The following is a 27002-nucleotide window of genomic DNA, read 5'->3' on the forward strand; positions in this document are numbered from 1 at the left end:
ACCTGAGAGGAGGTAGTAGAGTTGAGCTCAGAAAGGTGGGGAGGGCCAGAACAGGTAGAGATTTACAAATTGGTTTTGGATTTTGTTTTAAGTATGCTGGGAAGTTTTCAAAAGGTTGAAAGTTGGGGAATGTGACATGAGCTGATTTATATTTTGAAAAGATCACCCTCACAGCTGTGTAGAGCACACAGGCAGGAAGACCAGTTAGACATTATTGGAATATTCCAGGCAGATGACAACAGAGAGTTGAACTGGGATGTTTGCTGTTGATCTAGAAAGAAGGGAAAGGATTTGGAAGCTATGTTAGGGATGGTGCCTATAGAACTTGCTTGTAGGATAGATGTAGGGTTGAGGAAGAGGAGAGGGATCAAAGATGATTCCTGTATTTTGGGTTGAGCAACTGGGTGGATGGTGGTATTTATGAAGATGGGAAAGACTGCAACTACTTTGGGGGGAGATAGGAACCATGTTTTGGACTCACTGTATTTGAGATGCCTATAAGAGAAATCAATGAGTTAGTTTATCATGTGATTCTGGAGTTTAGGGGAAACGATAATAACATTTACCTCAGAGAATTATTGGGAGAATTAAATGAGATAATTACAGTAGAATGCATACAGAAAGAGATATCCCAAAGGTTTAGTTCTTTTCCTCTTCCTCACTCCTGCAATACTCATGAACAATTTTTCCGACCCTTGAACAAATCATAGCATTTATGTTACATGCACTAACTACTGGCTCCCTGCCCTAAGCATGCAAGTACTTAAGGGGACTGCAGTATTAACAGACTTGTAATAGGAACTTTGATCAAGTGCTAAAGCATTTATATTAAATTTAGTCATGGCCTGAAGATGCTCTACAGGCAGTTGCCTCACGCTTTTTGGAAGAAATTGAAATGTCAGAGGAAACACGAGAAGGCTGTATCGAAATGTGTAAAAGCTTCCACACTTCTACTATAGATTTATCCACATCCTTCTATGTTGAACTTCAAAGATACAATTATGTGACTCCTACCTCTTACCTTGAATTAATCTCTACCTTCAAACTGTTGTTGGAAAAGAAAAGAAGGTAAAAATGAAATTTTATATTTTTAAGTAAGCTACAGCTATTTAAAAATATTTGTATGTACAAAGATGATATGATGTAATAGAGATTTATTTCATATGTATAGATGCACAGATGCTTTGCCTAACACATCATAAATACACAATAATATTTGTTGAAGTAATAAAGGTGTGCCACTCAGAGCTCTGGTAAGGCCACAAGATACTTTGACAATGATATTCAGTAAACACCACTAGAGTAATTATTCTTTGATAAGTAATTAGATAATGGATAAACCTTATCTTTAGGTACGAAACAGCTGAAAAACCGAGACAGCCACTCGACTTTCCTTCTTCAAATAAACTCTCACTTCAAAATATCAATATAAACAACAATTAACTTATGTACCACAGAATATGTCAGTTTGGACTTTTTTATGGCATTGAAGATCACTTTTACATGTAGCAGTTTTTTCAAAAGTTTTTTTGGTTCTGGAAATTAATCCTCAATATGTATATTAAAAATGTAAAAACCTTAAATTAGGCTAGAAAGTTAGAAATTTTGAAATTTTAATGATCACCTTGAAGGGGGTTTTCAACTAACTTTTGGTCACATTCAAAAACTTATTTAAACAGATTTTTTATATTGCATTTATTACTTTTAATACATTTTTATTTCCTTTTTAAGATCTGATTTAATAAGTCAAACTTTCCCAAGTACTTAAATAATTTATAAATAATTTATAACCTTTCCCAAGTACTTAAATAATTTTTAAATAATTTATAAATCTAGTAAGTTCAACTTATATACGTGGGAGCCTTCATTTCTTTTAAATGTTTGAATATTATCTATAAAGAGATTTTTACTTAAAAATACATATCTAACTTTTTGCTAAGTTACACAATTTATATTGGGATACCTTTTATACATGTAACATTGTGTAAGTTTAAGGTATATAGCTTGTTACTTTGATATATTTATATATTGTAATATGATTGCCATTGTAGTGCTATTTATCACATCACAAAATTATAGTACAATATTATTGTTTATATTCATTATACTGTGCCTTAGATCTCTATGGCTTATTTACTGCTCATTACAATTTTTGTCCTTAAATACCATCACTCTTATCCCTTCCACCCAGTCCCCTGGTAACACATTTAGACTCTCTGTTGTTGTTGTTTTTTATAGGTTTGACTTTTTGAAACGTCACATTTTTAGATGATATCACACAGTACTTGTCTTTCTCTGTCCGACTTATTTCACTTAGCATAATGTGCTCAAGATCCATCCATGTCGTCGCAAATGGCAGGATATCCTTTCTCATGGATGAATAATATTCCATTTAATGATTTATATTGGAACTACAAGGCTGATCTGTTAAGCTAACAGGCCAAATTCTTTTAAATATTAAAAAATATTTAAACACCAAATTGCACAGATTCCTCGACACAAAAATATTAATGCTATGAAATTGATTTTTGCATGTGTTTCTACTTAATTCTAAATCTTTCTGTGGCTAACTCACGATCTTAAGCATTTTGAAGCCCCTTTTCTCTATTGGCCAGGATGCTACCTGGATTCCAGTAGGACACTTTTCATCTGTATCGATGGTGACTATTGCAATGCCATCCACAGCTGAGGTAGCATAACTTTCCTATTTACAGTGGTTCACATTCTCATGTTTGAATTATACCAGTAGTATTTTTTCTTCACCTATCTGGTGAAATTTGCAATTCCCACCCAAAGCTGCTGCTACATGACTTGGCTGAACTTTATTATTTCATTAGCTCTCAAGATAACTGTCTTTCCATGTAGATCTTATGATCTTTAACTTAAGGAAATCTTGCTCTTTTTTTCTTTATATTTTTCCATCCAGAAGGGTCAGAACTCTTTGAGGTTCTGATTAAATTTTGGATGTCACTTGTGGCTCTGTTTATAGTATGCTCACACTTTTAAGGTCATCCCAACTGGAAGAAAGATTATAAAAATGAGATACAAATTTATAGGAAGGTTGAAAGAAATACTTTTCTAGCCTTTTTATACATATTCTTAATTAACTTTCAGGTTTTCCTCTTTGTTTTTAATTTTTCTTTACTTCTACCCTGTCGTTACTCTTACCTAAATAGCTAAAGACTTCTGTTCTCTTTATAGCTAGATTATATTGGAACCCAGAAGCAAGTTAGGTCATCTGCCAGGAAATCAGTCATTTAGCTAGCAAAGCGTCACATGGGATTAACCAAAATGCTGAAACTGCTTCATGCTAGCAGAAAGTGAGAACTTTCCTGTGCTTGCTCTACAAGGTTTCAGCTGAAACTGAACTTGATAATATAGTATCATATATATCCAATATCCTCAGTTCTGATTATTGTCAAATATTTTGTTAACTCAGAGAGAATCAACATGTGACAAAAATGTGCTGTGCTCTCACTTTTAAATGTTTTTTTTGACACCCAAAAGAAACTGTTGAGCTGTATTATTTATCCTATTTGTCACTTTTGCTTTAATAAAAAATTCCTATTTCAAGATATTAAATACATCGTAAAATGATTTGCCACCTTTAGCAACATTCATAATAATATATTTTGGACACTGAAATCTATTTGAAAGAGGCAGTTATAATAAATTTTTAAGAAACAATAGTGTGATTGGAATAAACGTTACAGGGTGACTAATTTTAGAAGCACATCATTAATTTTGATGTGAGAAACCCCTTGCCTTATACATAGTATGTTCATTTTTTGAATTTCTGTTATGTGCCTAAATATTGTGCTAGGTACTAGAGATATAACAATGAACAAGACACACTAACTGCTCTTAATTGCACACAGACTAGTTTTCTGGAGTTTATATTTTTAAACAAGTTGTGGAAATCTTTCAGATCACTCCTTTAGTTATGCATTGAAAAAACCCGCAAAGCTCAAGATTTTTCCTTGAAGTAGGATACAGAGCCTAATGACTAACCTTGTTTTATCTATTTGCTTTCAGTGAAGTAATGAAAATGAAAAAGAGGTACGAAGTGGGTTTGGATAAACTGGATTCTGCTGCATCTCAAGTAGCCACAATGCAATCTGAATTGGAGGCTCTCCATCCTCAATTAAAAGTTGCTAGCAAAGAGGTTGATGAAATGATGTTAATCATTGAAAGGGAATCTATAGAAGTTGCCAAAACTGAAAAAATAGTAAAAGCTGATGAGATAGTAGCAAATGAACAAGCTATGGCTTCTAAAGCCATCAAAGATGAATGTGACGCTGACCTGGCAGGGGCCTTGCCAATATTAGAGTCAGCACTCTCTGCCCTTGATACTCTCACTGCACAGGTAAGAGCACAGCCACACACCTACTGGGAACATGTCATGTCATCAGAGCTCAAGAAAGTACTTACCATTGTGTGCTACAATCTATTCTGTCTCTCCAGATTAGTCTTTACATTTAATGCAATTAAATAATTTTCAGTCTGGTGAAAGGATTCCCTAATTCACCTGGAAAAAGGAAATGCATGTGCATGACTAAGATAATTTTGAAAAGAGAAATGTTATAACCCACCATAAAATGACTGTTATTTCAGACTTGCATAACAACTTTGCACTACAATAATCAATAGGGGTGTTAGAATCAGTATATAGTTTAATACTAAGGTGCACCTTTTTTATATTTAGGCACTTTTGCATTTGAGTTACTCTTTAAAGTAGATGTGATGAAGTACAGTTGTGCCTTGGTAACTGTGGGGAATTGGTTCCAGCACCTCAAGCGGATACCAAAATCTATGGTGCTCAATTCTCTTATACAAAATGGCATAGTATTTGCATACAAACTACATACATCTGCCTGTATGCTTTAAATCATCTCTAGATTACTTATAATACCTAGTATAATGTAAATGCTATGTAAATAGTTAATACTGTATTGTTTAGGAAATAACGACCAGAAACAAGTCTGTATGTATTCAGTATAGTGGTAACCAATGTAGGCCTAACTACAAAGTACACATCAGCAACAATATAACATTTTTTTCCCAAATATTTTCAATCTGCAGTTGGTTGAAAATCTGTAGATGTGGAACCCATGGATATGGAGGGCTGACTACATTCTGTCAGTGTTTGTCAGTATGTGGTTTTGGGTTTTTTTTTTTTTTTTGATGATATGTAAAATAATAATATAACGTTATATTTTATAATATGTTTTAGATTTGAGGAAATGTGATATTAACAATGAAGGTGTGAAAGGGGAACATTTCGATTAAGAGAGACAAAAATAATTAAAAAAATAAATAGTGTGAGAAATCTTGACTAAGCTTTTGGATGGGGTAGGGAAAAGAGTATTAGATCTTTTCTTTATATTTTACTCCGAAATAGATTTCGGATTGAACAAAATTTAAATATAAATAGTTATATTACTATAAAACAGTAGAAAATGTAGGTCATGTTTCTAATCTTGGAATAGACCAGAGTCTAGCATTTCTTAGGTATGAGAGAAATCAGAAAAAAGCTATGCAATATTGTTTGTAATATATATGATCTGGATACTCTTTTTTTTCCATAATTTGTAAAGTTTTTCTAAAAGTTATAAACTTTAGTACCTAAAAACTAACACATTTTGTTTGATATAAACACTATGGATAGAAGTTTAGAAACACTGGGGAAAAGTATTCAAATTACATGGCAAACAAAAAATTAATATGTGTCTATGTAAAAAGTTTTTTCCAAATCAATAAGAAAAAAAGTAGCTCTAAGATAAGATAGTAAAGGATATAAAGAAGTAATTCACAAAAGAGGAGGTACAAATAGTCAATAAACATATGAAAATGTATTCTACCTCACTTATATTTAAAGAAATAGATTAAAATAAGATTTTTTTTTGCCTATCAGAAAGCCTACCAGAGTTGCTATGGGTATATGTAGTAAAATAGTCACCCTTAAACTTTGTCAATATGTGTCAATACATGTCAAAAGCTTTAAAAATAAAAGACATGGAGTCTTTAATTTGACATGGCACTATAAGATTAAAAATAGAAAAAAGCATAGGGTATTAAAATTATAGTTCATACCTATATCTCAAAAGGCTGTGCAGTCATTAAAAATGATAATGTAAATGTTCACTGGCATGAAATGATGTTTACTATATATTGTTATTAAAATAGAACAGATTTTAAAACAGCCTGTATGTCATGTGTACTGTGATTCCATTGGTTAACATATTGCATATACACTGGTTTGTAGCATATACACCGACATGGAAAAAGACATAGAAGAATGCAAACAAAAATGTTTACAGTAGTTAACTATAACTAATAGGATTATAGGAGACCTTCATATGTATAATTTTTTGTTTTTCTAATGTTCGCCTCTTTTATAGTTTTTTAAGAAGCTATAAAACTCTTACTTGGTGACGGCCAAATCTCTCTTTTATGTGTTTTTGAAGTAGACTTCATGTCATAAGTAATTTTACATAGGGTATCTTCTCATTATTGTTTTTTGCTCTTGACATTCTGGGGGGACAAACTTCTCATTGCTTCTTGACACAACTCTGTCAGTCACCATTTCTACCCAATAAACAATGAGTTTTTATATCCTATGGCTTAGTTTGAAAATAGGAACCAATTACAAGTAATACGTAAATAAACAACTCTTTTTTAATAATTAGCATGTTGTTATTTCAAGGACATTACAGTGGTAAAATCCATGAAGAGTCCTCCTGCTGGTGTCAAGCTTGTTATGGAAGCCATATGCATCTTGAAAGGCATCAAAGCTGACAAAATCCCTGACCCAACAGGTTCAGGGAAAAAAATAGAGGATTTTTGGGGTCCAGCTAAGAGACTTCTTGGTGATATTCGATTTCTACAGTCACTTCATGAATACGACAAAGACAACATTCCTCCAGCTTATATGAACATCATAAGAAAAAATTATATTCCAAATCCAGATTTTGTTCCAGAAAAGATTAGAAATGCTTCCACAGCAGCTGAAGGTCTATGCAAATGGGTCATAGCGATGGATTCATATGATAAGTAAGTATTGACAAAAAGAAGATGAACTGATGTGTTTATTTTCAAGTTTGGTCAGTTAGACAATATAAAACTATAGCTACATGGGTGAGAGTCACCTCAGACAATCATGTCTAGTACCTGCTATGTGTTTACATACTTACTGAAGACAAAGTCATATCAATTAAATAATATAATATAGTGGTACTTCAATGTTTTGGACTCGGGAACCCTTTCCACTCTCAACAATGATTGCAGACCCCCAATACTTTGTTTATTTACCATATTTGAAATTAAAACTGAGAAATTAAAAATATATATTTATCAAATCATTTTAAAATAGCAATGAAAACATTACATGTTAACATAAATAACATTTTTTAATCCACATTTTCAAAAAAAAATTAAGAAAATAGTGATTGTGTTTTATATTTTAGCAAATTAAATCTCTTTCATATGTTCTTTAATAGAAGGTAGCTGAATTCTCAAATCTGCTTCTTCATTCAATCTGTTGCTAATCAGTTGTTTTGATTGAAGCATGTGAAGAAAATACAGCCTCACAAAGATGTTTAGGTGGGCAAGGGAAGACCACATGGGCTCCTGAAGGGGAGGGGCATGACTTGGACCACATGTGGAAAACCACTGGGATAATATTCTTTATGAGACAAGGAGCCTTTTTGATAATTGTATGTAAACTTTTATAGCATGTACATGGAGTCAAAATTATTGGTTATTTCTTCAAAAAGCAACTTTCAAAATTATTGGTTATTTCTTCAAAAAGCAACTTTCAAAATTATTGGTTATTTCTTCAAAAAGCAGCTTTCAAATTCGTACACAATTTGAATCATGTTATATATATATTACATGCTCTATATGTTTTGGACCATGATATATGTTAAAGACAAGTTTTAATTAAATGTTTTCTTTATTTAGAAAGATAACATGACTGACTCCATTTTCCAGATAGAGAGAAAATAACTTAGATCTATTCCTTTTCCTACATAGTTCCTTTTATTAGCAACATACATATATAGAATAACTGGGGTTTAGTTAGGATATATTCTGAAATTTAAAAACGGGAGTAAAAGGACATAGATAAAACATCTCACCTTCTCATCAGAATTAAGCCTCAACAAATTAGGCTAATTTCCACAAACATCATAATAGTGTACATGAATATGTAAAATATTTTTTTGTAAAATCATCAAAATTCACACTGGCAACAATCAAATATTTTATTTTGGATGAAAAACAATTACTTATTTGTAAACATATTTTGTATCTATTTTAGTAGTCATTTCTTATGTGCTGGGATCAGGTTCGACTGATTCTTAGATGAAGCAGAGAATATAGAAATCAGTATAGGTTGCACCTAAAGACGTATTTTGAGTCATACTAAGGACATTAGAAGAAGCAACTTCGGTGATAGAAAGTGCACTAGAATATTAAATGTGTATTTAATTTTCCAATTTTACTTATTGTAGAGTGGCAAAAATAGTAGCTCCCAAAAAGATAAAACTGGCTGCAGCTGAAGGAGAGCTTAAAATTGCCATGGATGGTCTTAGAAAAAAGCAGGCAGCCCTGCATGAAGTTCAGGACAAGCTGGCCAAGCTTCAGAACACACTTGAACTAAATAAGCAAAAGAAAGCTGACTTGGAAAACCAGGTATGGAATAATACAGACAAATATGGGCAAATCCTCAATTATCATAAATAAGAATGATGTTTGCACTAGCACACAACACAGCAGTTCTCTTTACTTCTTGGTCAGGGATTGGGAAACAGTGGCCTACAGGCCAAATCCACCATTGCCCATTATTATGGCCTGCAAGCTAGTAATGGTTTTGAGAGTTTTAAATGCTTACATATTAAATAGGTATATAAATATCCACATAACATCCTTGATTTTACCTCTTGGCCCACAGAACCTAAAATATTTATCTTCTGGCCCTTTCCCCCCACAAAAGAAAAAAAAATTGCTAATCATCTCTGCCTTATATTACTATTATATTGAGCTAGATTATTTAAATCATTCTTCATGTTATAGCTAAGGAAATGGAGAACCAAAATGTTAATTGACTTAGGTTGTATAAGAGTTAATGGCAAAGCTGAGATTAGAATTCAGTACCCAGAACCATACTGTGTCCCCTGGAAATGTCTTTAAGCCTAAAAACGTTGCTCTAACTTATATAGTAACATTGTTTGCAAAAGTTAACTGCTAAAGTCTGGTTATGTTACAGAAAAAAAGTTGAAATATTTTATAACAGTCACTATTTATTGGGTGCTTATTACGTGCAAGGCATTGTTTTTCTGAGAGCAGTATGTACTATCTCATTTATTCTCACAACAGCCTTCTGAGTGAGGTGATCTTTTTGTACCATTTTATAGAAACTAAAGCACAGAAAAGTTGAGCAATTTGTCCATGGTCAACCCAGCTTCTGAGCATTAAGGCTAAGAGCTGAACACAGGCAATCTGACTCTAATAGCTCTTTTCCACAGTACCAGACTGCTTATTTCTGTAGGATATGTGCACAAATTCTATATTTGTACAAATGTGTGATATTGTGCTAATCTTCAGAAATGTGACCTATTATTGGGCATGAGTTCCAAATGATCAGTTTTAGTTTAAATAATATAACTAACAATATGTGCTTGCTCACTGTAAACATGATTCGACTCTGCTGTATGTTTGAAATTTGTATTTATTTTCATAAACAAAATTGGAAAGTTATAGTAATGTAAAATGGAGATATGCATATATATGTGTACTAAAAATCTGCATTCGGAGGACCAGTTTTAGCTAAAATATTTTTACTTAGTAGTTTCTGATGACAATTTTATTATAACCTAAGATCTGATTCAACACTTCAATATCATTGAATGAATAATGGGTAAAGATAGAAACTAGGAAAACAGAAGATATTAAGAGGGGAAAATTTAAGAGAAAAGGCTTAAATTTAGGAAGTACCAAAAATATTACCTTGGGTGGTGAACACACAATGCCATATTCAGATGATGTGTTATAGAACTGTGCACTTGAAACCTACATAATTTCATTAACCAATGTCACCCCAATAAATTTAATAAAATAAAAAAAATTACCAATTAGATGACTTTTGCTTTTTTAAAACCTATCTTTAGATAAACTGATATAGCATTGTATCTTTTAATTTAAAAGCATTTATTCAATATAAATACTAATGATATAAAGAAAAAATATGTCAAATTCTAATTACAAATCAATAGCTCTATTTTTATCAATTATTTACTTTTTTTCATATAAATTATTTCATTTTGAGCCTTAAGATAACCTTTACTTAATCTTGTCTTTTTCCAAGAATAATGATGTTAAATCACTTAAAATTAAATCAAAATAATTCAGGTGTCCTACTGAAATATTGCTATGGCATGGATTGAAATGGCTTTTCCCCTAGTTTGCCACCTTCATAATTACTCTTTATTTTTTAATCATATTGCTTAATTACATGTAATCAAATTTGGTTGACAGTCTCATGCACAAAGTGGGCTCTCAGCTATTGATTGATGTCCTAATTTGAGGTTAATTGCAAGTGTCTGAGTAGGTTGACACAATTTAATGACTTGAAAATCATGCTTTGTAAGTAAGCACAAATTAGTAAAACTTTTAAACAGTTAACCTTTAAAATTATCACTAAATCAACTGTAAGTTGAATGAGCAGAAAACATTCATAGAATATTTAAAATAAAATGCATTTAGATTATTAGAACGGAGGGAAACGTTTATATTTTCAAGAAAATATTCACTATTACTTACTTTCAGTGTCTCATACTGTAGGTCATTTTCTTAAATGGTGCTATTCTTTACATTGTAATGTAAATGTCCCTTATGAATTTCATAAATTGTATTAAAGTATATACTTTATTATGAAAAAGTTCTAAAATGTCATGAACTTTCCAGTATTCATAATTAGACAGTTAAAAAATTCTAAGCAGACATATGTAATTTAAAAAATAACTGATTTCTGAGGGTAAAATGTTGTAGAATTTTAAAATTTACTCTACTTGCACAGGTTGATAAAAATGTACTTTTATTTTTGAGGTCGACCTGTGCAGCAAAAAGCTAGAACGTGCTGAGCAGTTGATTGGAGGCCTTGGGGGTGAGAAAACACGATGGGGCCAAACAGCTCTGGAGCTGGGGCTGTTGTACATTAACTTGACAGGTGATATCCTCATTTCCTCAGGAGTTGTTGCTTACCTGGGAGCCTTTACATCCAACTATCGACAGGTAAGGGATACTAGTGAATTTCTAAGGTCTCTTCCTGAATCTCCCATGACAGCCAACATTAATTTTAGGGATTTTTGTTTGTTTGTTTGTTTGTTTTGGTAAGTACGAGGAACAAAATATTTTAAAATGATTTCTAGTTGTATATTTTAGTTATTCTCTAAATTAACCCAAAGATGCTATATAAACACTCTTCTAAAATCTGTTTTAGAAACAAGAAGATCTGCCTTAAAATGTAATGTGAAATGGCACACCCTAATGATAAAACTTTAGTTCTTAAACAAGTATAAAAGTATCAGGAGTGTGTGTGTGTGTGTGTGTGTGTGTGTGTGTGTGTGTGTTTTATCAACTAATCCCTATGAGTTTTAGTAGTAAAACCATTTCTAAGTCGCTTCAGAGACTGAAATTTCGGGGGAGGAAAAAGTGAGTTTGCCTAAAATCCAATTGATTGGTAGCTTTTCTCCTCAGAAAACAAATGTTGAGTTCCCTGCTTTGAACTTTAATCCCTTTGTTGGATTCTGCCTCAGTTTTCTCCTTGACTAAACCTATTTCAACTCCTAACCCTATTTCTTCTCCCCTCTTTTATCTTCCACTTCTCAGTTCCTTCATGAAAAAACTCAGCATATTTTTCATCTCTCTTTAGGAAAATTGAACTGGAATCTAACCCAGAATATGGTCCTATAAGAAGGAGGAGAGATTTAGAAAATTTAAAAGAACTAAAAGAAAAAGAAAAGGAGGGTGATGAGAATAAAGAGAAGGGAGAAATTTAAAACATATGGTTTTAAATTTCTTCAACAGTCTTCTGGTGTCAAGCAAGAAGAGATAGAGTAAATGATAGCACATTTATCATTTTATAAGGCATTTGCTTGCATGGGACCTCGGCTTGCATGGGACCTCAGCTGAGCCTCACTTAATGTCAGGGCTTTCTCCTAAGAGGGGTTAATTCTTGGTGCCCACTGTATTGGTTTATTTAATTATTTTTAACCAAACTGGTTTAAAATCCTCACATAGGTGGTGGTTCTTTGTTTAATCTTTTGGGCTCTGGTAGCCCTCGTCCTGGTGTACAACCTTTTTGTTCTTCTTAGCTTTGTCTGTTCGTTTGTATCTTTGAATGGCTATGGTTATAGCATTAACATCTTCTAGTTTAAATAGTTAAAATTTAACTTAACACTATTTATCGAATGATAGATTTGTTTGCTCAACATTTTCAGAGACTGAGGCTTATAAAGATTAAGAGAATTGCTCCGAGCCACATAGCTGGCTAATGACAGAGCAATAATGAGACTTCTCATCACCCACATTTTTAACTTAGTGCTCTTTTTCCTCTCCTATATCAGCTTGGAACAATGGAAGGAGTAACTGCAGCCACCTTTGCCCTTCTCTGTTGGTTCCCAGGAGAGCTCTGGGTGTCTGCACTGGCTGCTGTTTGGCGTTCCAGTGCCATGCTGAGAGTCTACCGGCCAGTCCCATTCCTCCCAACCTACCCCTCTAGGACGGACTCATCTACCAGCCAGTCCCATTCCTCCCAACCTACCCCTCTAGAATGGGACTGCCAGTCAGACCACCAAACAAATGCTTCAAGGGAGCGTCAAGGTTCAGAATTGAGACCTTGGAATTTTACTGACAGAAGCAAAGCAACATTCAAGATACCACCAAAGCTCATAGCTCCTTCTGCGAACTTGTATCCACTGACCCCCACCTCTGAGTCATGTAGCCACATCATCTCATCCCATCTTATCAACATGAAAGCTTTAAGGCAGTTTTATCCTTTCCTTGCTTCACTGTAGCAGCGTAGGCTTTAACTTTTCTTAATGCATCTCTAATATCATCTGTTCCTTCTTGTGAATTTATTCTCTGAGTCCCACTCCAAAATTGTCTCTCTTTTATTTCTTTTGGGTCAGGACAGCTGGCAGTTTACACCCCATCAAGAGTTTCCTATTCAATCCCAAGCATAAGGGTGACAATGGCAACTTAGTGTTCTGCCCAGATCCCCTCCTGACTTCCTGTGCTTTTAAGTCCAAAAACCAGCAACTCTGTCTCTTTTGGGGCAGACTTCCCTTGGGTTCTTAGAACCCACTTTTCCCAGTGCTTAGAGAGCTAGCATTGCCTGGGAATTTACTGCCCTCTGGCTCAGGACTTAATGAATGACTGTCAAATGTGGAAGCATGAGAGCCTGTCTCCCTTCCATCTGGTTGGGACAACTCTAAAGAATAACTTTCACTCCCTGAAGGATGACGCTGAAGCCACCAGCTGCAGAACTGGCTGACCCCTCACCTTTAATTGGCTTCTTCCCTGCCCTTGTCATGCTTCCCCTAGCATCCCTCGTTAATAAATCACTTCACATAAATCTTCATCTCAGAGTCTGCTTCTGGGAAACTTAACAAAGACAAAAAGACCTTACAACGATCTTGGTTCTTTTCTAATATCAAAGTCTCAGGATATCAACACCCCTCAATAAATAGCTAGATCCTCTCCCTCCAACCTTGAATCTGAGTAGTTGTCAATTATTCATCAACCCCTTTGTAGAGTTTCTGGTACTCTTCATAGATAAAGCATAGAAAACTCTAGTTCTCCTAAGATAACTGGGCCCACAGTTCTTTAACTGAAATATCTATGCCAACTCCAAAGCAGAATCCTACAATGCTGTATAAGGACTTACAAGCTCTGGAGTTCAATTAATTTGAATTTTCTAAGCAATCTTTTCCCTGCCGATAATCAGTCAAAATTGTTTTGGTGGTAATGAATATTTTTCCTTTTTTCCATTTCTACCACCTATCTTACCACCTGATTACCAGCCAAGGCCCTTAGCTTATATTTTGAGATGCTTATTCAGAGTCCCTCATATTTGTTTCAGTTATTCTCTGCTACACCCTTACAGACATATAAGGGGCAATTAAAAAATTTTAAGCCAGAGTTCATCTGTGACAACATACTATACCTGTCAACTATAAATAGAATTCCACAACAACTATTGCTTCAATTTTCTCTACTTCTTCCCCATATCATTGGCTGTCATGCCTACTCTAGCATCAAACTATATCTGAGAAAACCTGCAGTTCTCCCCCAAAAGTTTGCAGGCCAACCTATAGCATGACATCAAAGATATCAAAACATTCCAGTAGGAACTGTGTACTGGGAGACAGAATCCAAATTGGAAATGCTATGAGCCCATCCTCCCTATATAGCCAGACCACTTGTTCCTGGTATCAACAACCAAACCAAACCAAACCAAACCAGACCAAACCAAACCAAACCAAACCAAACCAAACCAAACCCAAACAAAAAGTCCAGGTGCTAGTTACTAAGTGCTGCTCATGAGAGGTAATATTTTGCCTCCAGGGTTTACCTTCTAGTGGTATACCTAAGATCATATAATTATGAGACAGAAACCTGGCAGACAGCACTTTAATCAAGTGACAAAAATTAACATTATCAGTAAATGAACAATTTGAAATCATGTACCATTGATAGAATTCAATGAGAAGAACACAGCATTATTTTCATGATATTCCTGCCAAAGGTGCATAACCTGAATTGAATCATGAGGAAATATCATACAGACTCAATTGTGTGGCATTCTCCAAAATAACGGGCTAATCAAGGTCATGAAATTTATCACCTCTCCCCAAAATCATCGTGGCCTTTCTTGTGCAAATCTAAGGAAATGTTGGTCCCACTTACTCAGCAGGAACACAAGGGAAGTGGTAGTGCCCACTATGCCCTCTCAGCCAGCACTACTTCGTATACACAGCACTCTCATCTACCCCTGGACTGGTACCAACAATACATATATCCACCTTCCCCGTGCCTCTTTCTAACCTATTTTCTCTCTGGTCATGTCTTTTACTATTTCTAAACTCTTCGTAACCTCAAATTGGACCTTGACTTCTGACTTGAAGTACTCTTCTGATTCCTGAGCATCCTAGCGAACTATGCCCCAGGTTGGGTCCCAAACTCCGATATGTGTCCTGATCCTTGTTGGTGCTTCGTAGCCAGGCCATCGTTCCTCCTCCAAGGAATGTGAACCAAAAACAAATGTTTTCTGTGTCCCCTACCAGTTCAAGTCCGATTTACTTGTACATCATAAGATTTTATTAAGTTTGCTGTTTGTAATTTAAAGAAAATATGTAGAAAAACATGGTGGTCTCCAAATACTTTGTCAAGTGAAGCTTTATAATAAGAACTGGCAATTGTTTTTTCCAGATACAAAATTCTCACTTCACTATTAAGTTATCTATCTAAATCTTATCTTAACATTTGATATAATTAATTTTCATTTGAATATATAATGGACCTCCTAAATTATAATTTTATTTGGAAAAAACCCTGATCAACAATTAACACAAATTTTTTTTTAGGTAGAATTTCAAAAATGGTTTGTTGACTCAATGAATTAAGTGTAATTGGGGAGTTTACAAAGTATTCATTTGGTAACCCCGAGCCTCATTTTTACCTATTTCTCTGCATATCTTAAAGAACCAAACCAAAGAGTGGACAAATTTGTGCAAAAGAAGAGATATCCCCTGCTCCGATGATTATTCCCTGATGGGTATCCTAGGAGAAGCAGTGACGATTCGAGCCTGGAATATTGCTGGGTTACCTTCTGACTCATTTTCTATTGATAACGGGATCATCATAATGTAAGGAAAATATTTGTCTCATAAATGATCTCTATTGATCAGTAGACTTATTTATCTGTGCACCTTTTTAACAACAACGGTTGGTAAACTTTGATAGTACTGAAGAAAAACTTTGCTTAAATAACTGGCTAAATTAAATATGAATAATCACTTTTTTCTATTAATATTAAAACAATTGAAATTTGAAAGCTGTAGAAAAAAAACTCAGATGATTTTGCTTAAATTTTAATCAATTTTTAGCAAATAGAGCAAACTCTACCATAAGTAAGTGAAGTCCAGTTTTTCCCCCATAAAATACACAGTTTTGTTATTGCGAGTTAATGAAAGGTATAGCAGTGGGTTGTTGGTGGTGATAGGTTTGGGTGTTGCAAATTCTGTATTAGTTCCTGCTGAGTGTGGGACTGGTTTAAATGATATGGATATTCTTCTGAGTCCTGGGAAGATTGGAGCTTTTATGACAGTGCCTGCTATTCCTAGAATCTCCTTGTTAGTAGATAAATCCCATGGAGACTGGGCTGAGAGAATACTGGAGGCTCATTCAGCCTCACCTTTTCTCCAGGTCTTACCTTCCAGAAGCTAAGGATGGTCATCAATAGTGTCATTTTGAAGTTCACATTACCACGGGCCTTTATTACTGGACCAGCATTCTTGGAGGTGTTAGCATGTTAGGAATAGTGCAGGTAAAGCAACAGTAGGAAATATTTAGTTCTGTGTTACATGACTATTTTAATTAGTTATTAATTTACTATTGAAAAAGTAATTGATATGATAGTACTCGATTTAAAGTAAAAATGGTTGATGCATGTGAATTTTAAAAATAGAATTAACCACCACATGTGAATACTATTTATTCTTAAATTTTTTATATGTAGTATTTATGAAAATTACTCCACCAATTAAAGCTCTGGTGAACACATATTTTTACTGCTCAGCAAATGATCCTGACTTATGGATTTATTTAGCATTTATTTGCTGAATTGTTCTACAGGGATTTGAGGCATGTGCAATTTGAAAATAATACAAAACAAGTTAAAGAAGTAGTTACTACTAGGTAATTGAGACGAGCTAATTTTACAGTTGGGCCCTGAATTAAGTTCAAAGCTTTTCGGTAACTAAGGCAAAAAAGAAAACCTAGGTCACATACTTCTCATTTTTAAACCAAGTAAATTGCACTCAGAGAGAGAAGCTCGTTCAGGAACTAAAATTTAATTGTTTTGTTGATTCAGAGAAAAGATTACAAAGCTTTTCCTTGGATGCCTAAAATTAAGTACTAGGCACTCTGCTCTGATAATCTAAATTAATCCAGAAGAGAAACTGTAGAATCTGGATAAATGATCAATACGCGCATTAGTTTGCTGCTAAAACATATTTTTAAGTGCATTTTAACAAGTACTGGGTGGCAGCTAGTTTGTTTTTTAACCATTTACAAGGAGGTAGCATACAGACCATTTGTGCTGATGTTGGATGTGAGAACACACACTAGACTTTGACATATGTAGGATGTTTCTGAAAGCGTAGAAGTCCGCCTTTTACTTTTTACTTTTGCCCAATTGGACTAATTAACTTCAGCCTAAAAATAGTCATATTTTGCTGTTTTTGTTATTGTTTTGCTATTTTTTTCTCAGAAAAAATAATAGCAAAACAATAACTCTTTCTATGTACTTGAAAATATAGTTGTACATAGCAGTAGTTCAGTCTTTATTGTTTTGATTTGCAATTTATATACCTTTGTTCCACTTAGCAGAGCATCCGTAACCATTATATCCATTAAAAGCCAAACTGCCCCTTATTTTCTAGCAAATAAATGTACACTTTCTTTTGGGTCCAGTTATATTTTAATAATTATAGAACCGTTGATGAATATTTCTGTTTTTAAGATTCCAAAACTTTCAGTGATTATTCTATAAGACAACAAACTCACATCTCTGAGAAGCAGAGGTAGAAAATGGTGTTAAAGTGCCGTAATGCCTATATTTTTGCTATTTGTAAAAATGTTGAAATATTAGCAAAAAGTTATGGGAGCAATTATACTGAGAAAGAAACATTAACATTTTTCATTTTTAGTTATTTTGTCAGTGCATTTTGGTAATCTTATACTGGGGGGTTTCAGTAAATAGGTTTAAGGTGATTATTTTGAAGTATCAGATAAGTATCTTATTTAATTGCATAGTGCATTTTTCCATTACCCAGAGATACTTGCTTGATAATGATACCTAATATTGAGCACTTACTAAGGACCTAATCTTCTGCTTAGTGCTTTTCACGTACTGAGTGAGGAGTCTATTATTTAGGAAAACTGGAAAAATCTATAGCATTTGGATAACTTAGAATATAATTAACTTTTGGAGCTATTGACTCCTGAAGGTCCTTGGCTAATCAGAATTTCAAGGGCTAGTGATAACATTAAATGGAATTAGATTGTATCTAAACATTTCACTGGGAAAGTGTTAGAATTGTTTAACAACTTAAGTAGATCAGTCTTATATCTAATATAACTCTGCTTTTTAAAAATGTCTTTTTCGTTGCTGTGAGAGCAGATAAGTTAGGTTTATTTCAGCAGCAATAATAACTGAGAAGAGCACCCACCATTTCTTGTCTGTTTTCATCTATTTTTGTGTGTGTGTGTAAAGAGAAAAATAGCATAACTCTTTGAAATGCACCACTGTTACATGTTCAAATTCTGTGTCCTTTTATGCAAACTACTGTGAACATACATGTATTATCACTGTTGGAAGTCTGTATTTTTCAAAAACCCAAAGAGTACCAAATAACAATTGTCTCTAGACAATAGCAAAAGAACAAACACTATGGAAACCTGAAATGTTGAATGCTCTAAAAATTCAATTTCTATTTGTGAACCACTGGATTTAAAGCATTTCTGGATTCAAGAATGTTTAGTGGAGGAAGAGTGAAAATTGTGTGGAAAAAAACATTGTCTTGTCAAAAAATAATGCAAAATAATGGTGGAGAAGAAGTAAACAGTAAACAGTGCTTGTTCATTTCAAGTTCAGGACTTATATTCATCCAGGGAAGCTATTTAAACAAATGTGTGTTGCAATATAGCCCTCCACGATAATTTTTGTTTCATGTATTTTTTAAAAATAGTACATTCTTTCAACCTACACTGAAGAATATCTCCTTTGAAATTTTATTAACATGATACGTTATTCTAGGAAACTCTAAAAGCAAATATTGTAAACCAAAGTCATAATGTTTTCCTGTTTTTGAATCAAAAAGATGTTATATTGTAGGTGTTGCTTGGGGAAAATAAGTTTGATACAGTTGTTAACTGAATATAGAAGAGTATCTCTGTGCGTGCGTGCGTGTGTGTGTGTGTGTGTAGAGAGAGAGAATGAATATATAGATATTCAGTTTCAGCACAATTTATTTTGAAAACAATGTCCTTTTTTCATTGAATTGCCTTTGCATCTTTGCTGAAAATCAGTACATGTGTCTATTTCTGGATTGTCTATTCTGTTTCATTGAACTATTTGTCTTGCAAATACCAGATTGCCTTGATTAATGTAGCTTTATATTGTCTTGAAATCAGATGATATGTCTTTCAACTTTGTTCTTCAAAATTGCTCTTACTTTTTAATATAAATTTTAGAATCAGTTTTTAAATATCTACAAAAGATCCTGCTGAGATTTCGATTGGGACTGCATTGAATGTATAGATCAATTTGAGAAGAACTGACAATAAGCCTTCTAATCCATCAACACAGTATATCTCTATTTATTTAGATCTTTGATTTCTGTGCTGTATTTTTCATTTCTATACTTTTCATTTGGTTGTTTTATACACTCAATTTTTCTGCTCTTTTTATTTATTTTTAAAATGTTCACCTTTACCTCATGCAGGATGGTTATAATAATTGCTTTAAAGTTTTTTTCTGGTAATTTCAAGATCTTGCTTTTTCTTTGAGAATTGGTCACATTCTAGTTCTTTGTATCAAGTAATCTTGCACTGAGTCCTAAGTTATATTTTGAATATGAGACTCTGGGTCCCGTTAAAATCCTCTGGATAAGATTGATTTTTGTTTCAACAGTCATACAATTTGGTTAGGTTCAGACCACAATTTCTGTCTTCCTTCTGTGGATGATGTGTCCAATTTTAGGTCAAATTTGAATGTTTTTGCTGTGCTGTTCAGATTTGCTCCTCAACATACATTACTCAGGCGTTAATCTGGGACTTGGATTTATATCATAGTGTAAACTTTGGCATGCTTCTTTGGATGTGTTGTTCCATGCAAAGCTAGGTAATGAGCTCAATGTTTGTGTCTGTTTATTCACAAAATTAGGAAGTCCTTTCTTCAGAGCTATCCCCTCCAGGATTTCCCCCACACTTTCCATACTTCCGGGACCTCCTTTCCTGTATTTTTCTGACCAAAATAATGGAGTTCTCTCAGAGTTTAACTTCCCACACTGTTAACACGATCTCATGTACATACTGAGGGGAAGGTGGCAAGAGGAAAGAGAGAAAAATACTGGAATTTCTCTTGCTTTAGACTAAATGTTTTTCTCTCAAATTCATATGTTACGCCTAAATCCCCACTGTGATGGCATTTGAAGGTGGGGCTTTGAGAGGCAGTTAGGTCATGAGAGCGGAGTCCTCCTGAATAGGATTAGGGCCCTTCTAAGAAGAGACACAGAAATGATTGTTCTCTGCTCTTCACCATGTGAAGATACAAAGAGAAGACGGCCATCTGCAAACCAGTGGGGCCCTCACAAGACACTGTATCTGCTAACACCTTGATCTTAGGCTTCCCAGTCTCCAGAACTGTGAAAAATAAGTGTTAGTTATTTAAGTTGCCCAGCCTATGATCATTTGTTACAATGGCCTGAACGGACTAAGGTACCCTTGCACCCTATGTACAACAGGCCCCTTTTCCCAGTTCTACTGTCCACAGTGATGGGTTTTCTCTCAGTGTTTTAGGTAATTACACTATCACTGTTTCTAGCATGGTAATATGGTTTTATGGCTGTGGAGTTGACTTGGGGGCAGGGATAGAGGAGAACGAAGAGAAAAAAAAAAACACAAGGATTTCCCCCAACACTGTCTGACTCACACGTGATCATTTTCTTAGTCCTCTAGTGAGAAAACAAGAAAACGACAATAACCACAACAAACCACACACCCACATACTCCCCTGCCCCGCAAAACTCACCATCTGTTTATTGGTCAATCCGTAGTTTTAACATTCTTCCCATTTATGTGTTATTTACTTTTTGAAGTAGTTGCTTTTTGTATTTTAGCCAGAATTATTCGTTATAATCAGTGGAAGAGCTAGGCAATAAGGTACTTACCCCAGCTTGTCAGAACCAGAAGTCCTTTCCTCTGATTTTGAGAAATTGCTCTGAGGACCAGTATTCTTTTAGAAAATGTCAATTTTTAGAATGAATTAACCTGTGTGGTGTTTGTCAGATGCTTTTTACTATTTCCATTTCACTAGATTATCATATTCAAACTTTATTTGATCTAGGAATATACTATTTAGTTGGATGATGTAGTTAAGAAGTTATAGAATTACCATAATAGAATATTATCATTATTTGAAAACACCATCAATGTATTATGGATGAATTGCTAAAATTTAGAGAGAAAAGAGATCAAGAGAGGCTTTGTGGACTGCACAGCATGTGAGCTGACCTCGAAACATGAGTAGGAGTTGAACATGAAAGGAAGGGTAAGAAGTGCATTTTGGACAAAAAAACAGCATGAGCATGGGTGTTGTGGGTAAAAAATTGGAAGCAACAGAAGGAAGAGTGAATCATTCGATTTCTTCAGGAAAGCATAAATGCAGTCTAACACTCACACATAATCCTCCAAACTTAAAAATATTTCTGAAATGTGACAGAATGAAAGTTTTACATATTTATAAGTTTTATTTCTTTCTAATTTATCTTCTCACTCCCTTTAGTTTTCTACAGATATAATTCTCTTTTTATTAATTGATTGCATCTAAGATATGACATTTCTCTTTTTGTCTCATTTCTTCCTAAATACAATGGCCTGAATTGTTCCTCCTCTTTATCCTCCCTTCCCAAGGCATTTTGGAGATGGGGACTTTAAGGAGGTAATTAGATTCATTGAGGTCATAAGGGTAGAGCTATAATTCAATAGAACTGGTGTTCTTCTAAGAGGAAGAGACACCAGGGATGCATGCTTAGAGGAAAGATCACTTGAGGACACAGCAAGAGGGCTGTGTTGTCTGCAAGCCAAAGAGAGAGGCCTCTGAAGTAACCAAACCTGCCAGCACCTTGACCTTAGACTTCCAGCCTCCAGAACTGTGAGAGAATAAACTTATGTAATTTAAGCAACCCAGACTGTGGTATTTTGTTATGGCAGCCTGAGCTGACTAATATATTATATAATGCCAGTATTAGAGGACAAGACTATCTTTACCATATTAGCTACATATACTGTATCAGGCTATAACTTATACGCCCCCAAATATTATTACTTCCATTTAGGGGGATAAATCATCTGATGAAATTCTAATTTCAAGTTAAAATAAAATTGAATTTAATATGTTATTTTGTTCCATCACCATTTTTTTTCTTTTTTTGTCCCAGTCACCACTTATTTTTCTCTTCCTGCTCTTCTGATGTTCTGTGTGAATTTTCTGTGTTCACTTTTGAAGAATTTGACAGTATCTTTAGGAGAGTGGCCACTATTCTGGCTTGTTTTTACTGAAACTTTGAAGAGAAAGAAAAAGGACAGCAATCTTAATGCTGATTACATTTTACACAAGGCAGAAAGCTATATGGTTGGTACCATCTGGTGATGGCAGGTACTGGTTAACCCTTTGTGATCCCTCAATACCCTGGAAAACAAACTGAGTGCATCATGGTTCACTGTTCTTGTTCTTATCATAAAGGGAGAGATATGAATGAAAATAAAGCAATTAGTATGAGCTCTCCCACAATGAAAACACCCTGACTTTCAGAGAATAGATTTCTGTCCATAAGAAGCTCACAATCACTAGGCAAATGTGTAATGAACTACATGTGTGATATTAGATATACAAGTATTTGAAACAACTATTAGTCAACAATTGTGTTAACACTTAAGGGTCCGTGGCTATTATGAAGTTTAGATGATGTAAAATTATGCTTTTCACCCTTTTTAGACCATTATATCTTTAATAGTCTAGAGTTCAAAAAGAAATATAATGTCTCCATCCTTTCTCTTTCCCTATGGTACAGATGGTAGCAGAAAGCAGCTCAGGAAATGAAGTGATTTGCCCAAGGTCACATGAGTAATTAATGGCAAGGCCTAGGGAAGAACTAGAGTTTCCCGATTTCCATTACCCTTAATAGCTGTCATTGGGACTTAACTAGAAAGAGCAGCAAGTATTTTCAAAATGTAATTTAACATTTAGAGAACTGTAATTTTCTAAAAGTTAGTAAAAGAACTTGTGTTAAGTTTTCAGGATGGCTTTTATAGTTGCCATTTTCATAGCTTGCTCGATTTAAATGTCTCTGCTTCAAGAACATAGTTTCTCAGAATAAGTTAAAAAGTAAAATGTTACTATAAAGCATGAGCTGTAAGAAAGTGATGTGTGCATGATTCAACTGCATAGAGATAAATCATAGCTTGATTAGCATCATCTTTCTTCTCTCTTTCAGGAATGCAAGAAGGTGGCCTCTGATGATAGATCCTCAAGGTCAAGCTAATAAATGGATCAAGAACATGGAAAAAGCTAATAGTCTTCATCTAATTAAATTAAGTGACCCTGACTATGTCAGAACTCTGGAAAATTGCATCCAGTTTGGTACTCCTGGTACGTAGCTGAATAACAAGCATACATTACAGAAATTGTGCCCTGGAAAGGGCACAATTAACTCAAAATGATGTAAGTTGTTTCTTTTTTAAAAAAATATTCGTGTCAGACTCATCTTAAATAATGACTTTGTTAATGTTGTTCATTATTTATTGATAATTAATCAAGTGAGAACTTTAGAGATTATACTTCCAGAAGGTTAGGATGTTGTCTTCATCTTGATTCATTTGAGATGCATTCTCTAATTGACCTGTTTTAATTTTTTTTCTGTTCTTCGCTATTCTTTAGTTCTCATTATAACTCCGCTTCTGCAATTAAAAGGGCCACCTAATATGCCAAAAATATTTTAACACAACATTAGTCCAGCTATATATTTATCCTTCTCTTGACTTACCCTACAAAAGTGGCATAGTACTACATATACATTTTACATAGCTGATTATTATCTGCCATTGACAATGAAGAGATTAGAAACATGACAAGAATTTTTCAATAAAGCTCTATGCACACGTCACATTTGTCAAAACCAAAAAGAAAATACTGATGATTGGAGTAAATTGGGGTTGTTAGTCACATTTAAATCCATGTTACCTATCAAACCTGACAATTCACTTAACCAAATAAATAGGAACATTATAAAACTACAACATATTTAGACTCAGGACAATTTCAACAAATCTCAGATATTATTAAAGCTGGTACTACATGGAAGAATCATGATATTTATAACAAATGGTCTTATTGGCATTGTATTTTTGTATATTAATAATGAATCAGTTAAACTATTAATTACAATTTTAGGTTCTGTTAGGTTAAGCATGAAATGAAAAAAGTATAAGGTTACCTAGAAAATCTGTGTGACAGACACACACACAAATAGTGTTTTATTCATCTAACGGGTGTTCTTAGAGTATAGTAGTACAGTGTTATGAGAGTTACAAAAAAAGGGGGATTATTATCTCTACTATCAAATATCTTGCTTGTTTAATGGAAAGGATCAGACAATATATGTAACTAACTGTAATATAAATAGAAAGTGGACATAGGTCACTGACCCTATTAGGACTATTAGGACTACTGCGCTGTTATGGGTAGGTACACTGGCTATGAAATCAGAGTACCTGCCTCTTTTACTCAGTGTGGGTTCAGTGACCTTTCTGAGACTCCATTTCCCCATCTGTACTTTGACCATAAAGGGATAAAAAAACATGAGTTATTGTACTTTGGGTACTTACAGCAGTGTCTGTAAGTACAATTATATTAATGTAATTAATATAAGAAAGGTACAGTTGATGAACTATGAGAATTTGGAGGAATTAAAGATTTCTTGAAAGAATTGGCACCTTAAATATTTTTTTTCTAATTTAACTTAAATATTCAAATGATTTCCTGACATAGTAAAAAAACAATTAAATAATAATTGAGCATCTACCACGTGCTTGACATTCTGGAGATTTCTGTGATCTCAGTTATATATATGATGATGGTATTGTATTATTTTAGAAAGGAAAAGGCCAGAGAGACAATATGCTTAGAATTTTTCAAACTTTGGGTTAGAGCTGTGAGAGAGCAAACCAACTTACTGAGTCTCGACCAGCATTTTTAAATGAAATGCAATAGAAAAGAATAGAACATATTAGACTGCATAGCATAGAGTAAAATTAAGCATTATTTCACAAAATTTTAATAGTTTTAGATGCATATGTGTGTACTGGAGTAAGATTTAAAATGTATTTTTTACTTGGAGTCGTGGCCAAATTTGAAATCCAATAGTAATCCCAGCCACTTCATTTTATTAACAAGGTGAGATGCTAGAGAATGTTAGTTACATGGCTTAAGCAAGATTGTGTCCCTAGTTAAAGGGAGTGCTGAACTAATCCCCAGGTCTTCTGTCTTTTTCTAATGCTCTGTCACTCACAGTTGCTTTAACCTAATTTTTGGAATGAATTTTAAAAATGGATAATAATTACTTACAATGCCTTCTAACGTTAGTCATCAGAAAGAAGTGAAAAAATTTAAATCTATTATAGAAAAAGAAACAGATGGCAGATTTTATAACTGTTTTTATATTTAACCTTCAAGTAAAAGAATCAATTACTGTTACAGTTTTAAAATAGAATCGGGGGCCTTCAGCCTTTTGAGCTGCCCTTCTCTTGTTTGAGCCACTTCCTCGTCTGGAAGTGTACTATTGCTTTCCTTTCCTTTCTAATAAAGCAATTCTTTTCTGCTGTAAAAAAAAAAAAAAAAAAAAAAGAAGAGAGAGAGAGAGAGAGAGAAAGAAAAGAAAAAGAAAAAAACAGAAGCAGTTAAAGACTCCTCCATTTAAGAAGCTATCTTTAGATACTGGTCTATTCAAGGATAGTGGCTTTGATCTGTCATCCCTCACAGGCAGCCTGGATTGAGAAGACAGAGGTTTTCTTTCCCCTTCTTCACCCATCTGCTTCAACTATAGCAGACCTCCCTTTTATTTGTTTATATTGAATTTCAAGATAAAATTCTCTGATTAAATAGTATCCTGCTCCTTAAAAAATTTTTTTAAAGTCACGTTTCTGGAAAATAAAATATATCTGTGTTAACTACACCAATGGATAAAGTATGTACAATATTAGCATGTAAATATTAGTGATACAGCAATTTGTCCATACCTCAATAAAGCTAAAAAAAATAAGATTAAAATTTTTAATTTTAAAAAGACATTAACTTGTATGTATCTTTTAATGGCTTTCCATTAACTTTATGGGAAAAAAAACCTTTGCATTAAGAGCAAAATCTATCATATCTGAGCCTTCCTTACTTTTATCTCCTAGCACTTTCTTTCCCCCTTGTGTATAACGTATGAAGGATGTAAAACTACTCTGGTTTCATATTTCTTTCATTTGCTCATTCGTTTCTTCATTCGTTCACCTAACATATTTATTTTGCAAATACCACATGCTGCTGAATACACAGCATGAACAAGACAGACCTGGTCTCTATTTTCTTGAAGATTATTGGTTTTAAAGAGGGAGACAGAGATGGCACGTGTGATGAGGCTTAGAAGATGAAAGTTTGGGGTATTTGAGAGCAGGCAGTACATAACAACATGGTAGTGTTCCTCATCTCTTAGCTTTCTTCTGTGTTTTTCCATCCATTTGGTGAATTCCTTCAAATGTCATCCTTTAAGATACAGCTCAAACACTTCTTTTTCTGTGACATCTCTCTTGACCTCTCCATCGAAGTGCCAATACAGATTTCTGTTATTGCCCTTATTATTATGTACTTAGCTACTTGTTTCTCACCTCCAAGC

General features: G+C 34.0%; 1 protein-coding gene across 1 annotated transcript in view; it reads left to right on the plus strand.

Annotated features, from left to right (window-relative positions):
* The window catches only part of DNAH7 (dynein axonemal heavy chain 7), a 203189-nt gene that overhangs the window by 113210 nt on the left and 62977 nt on the right, over positions 1 to 27002 (plus strand). The window contains exons 41-47 of the mRNA XM_011369246.2: positions 839 to 1068; positions 4036 to 4366; positions 6707 to 7053; positions 8514 to 8694; positions 11107 to 11292; positions 15766 to 15929; positions 23562 to 23716. Of these exons, the coding sequence (XP_011367548.1) occupies positions 839 to 1068; positions 4036 to 4366; positions 6707 to 7053; positions 8514 to 8694; positions 11107 to 11292; positions 15766 to 15929; positions 23562 to 23716 (1594 nt within the window). The remainder of the gene's footprint in view (positions 1 to 838; positions 1069 to 4035; positions 4367 to 6706; positions 7054 to 8513; positions 8695 to 11106; positions 11293 to 15765; positions 15930 to 23561; positions 23717 to 27002) is intronic.

The sequence above is a fragment of the Pteropus vampyrus genome, unplaced genomic scaffold, assembly GCF_000151845.1.
Source record: "Pteropus vampyrus isolate Shadow unplaced genomic scaffold, Pvam_2.0 Scaffold146, whole genome shotgun sequence".
Lineage (NCBI taxonomy): Eukaryota > Metazoa > Chordata > Mammalia > Chiroptera > Pteropodidae > Pteropus > Pteropus vampyrus.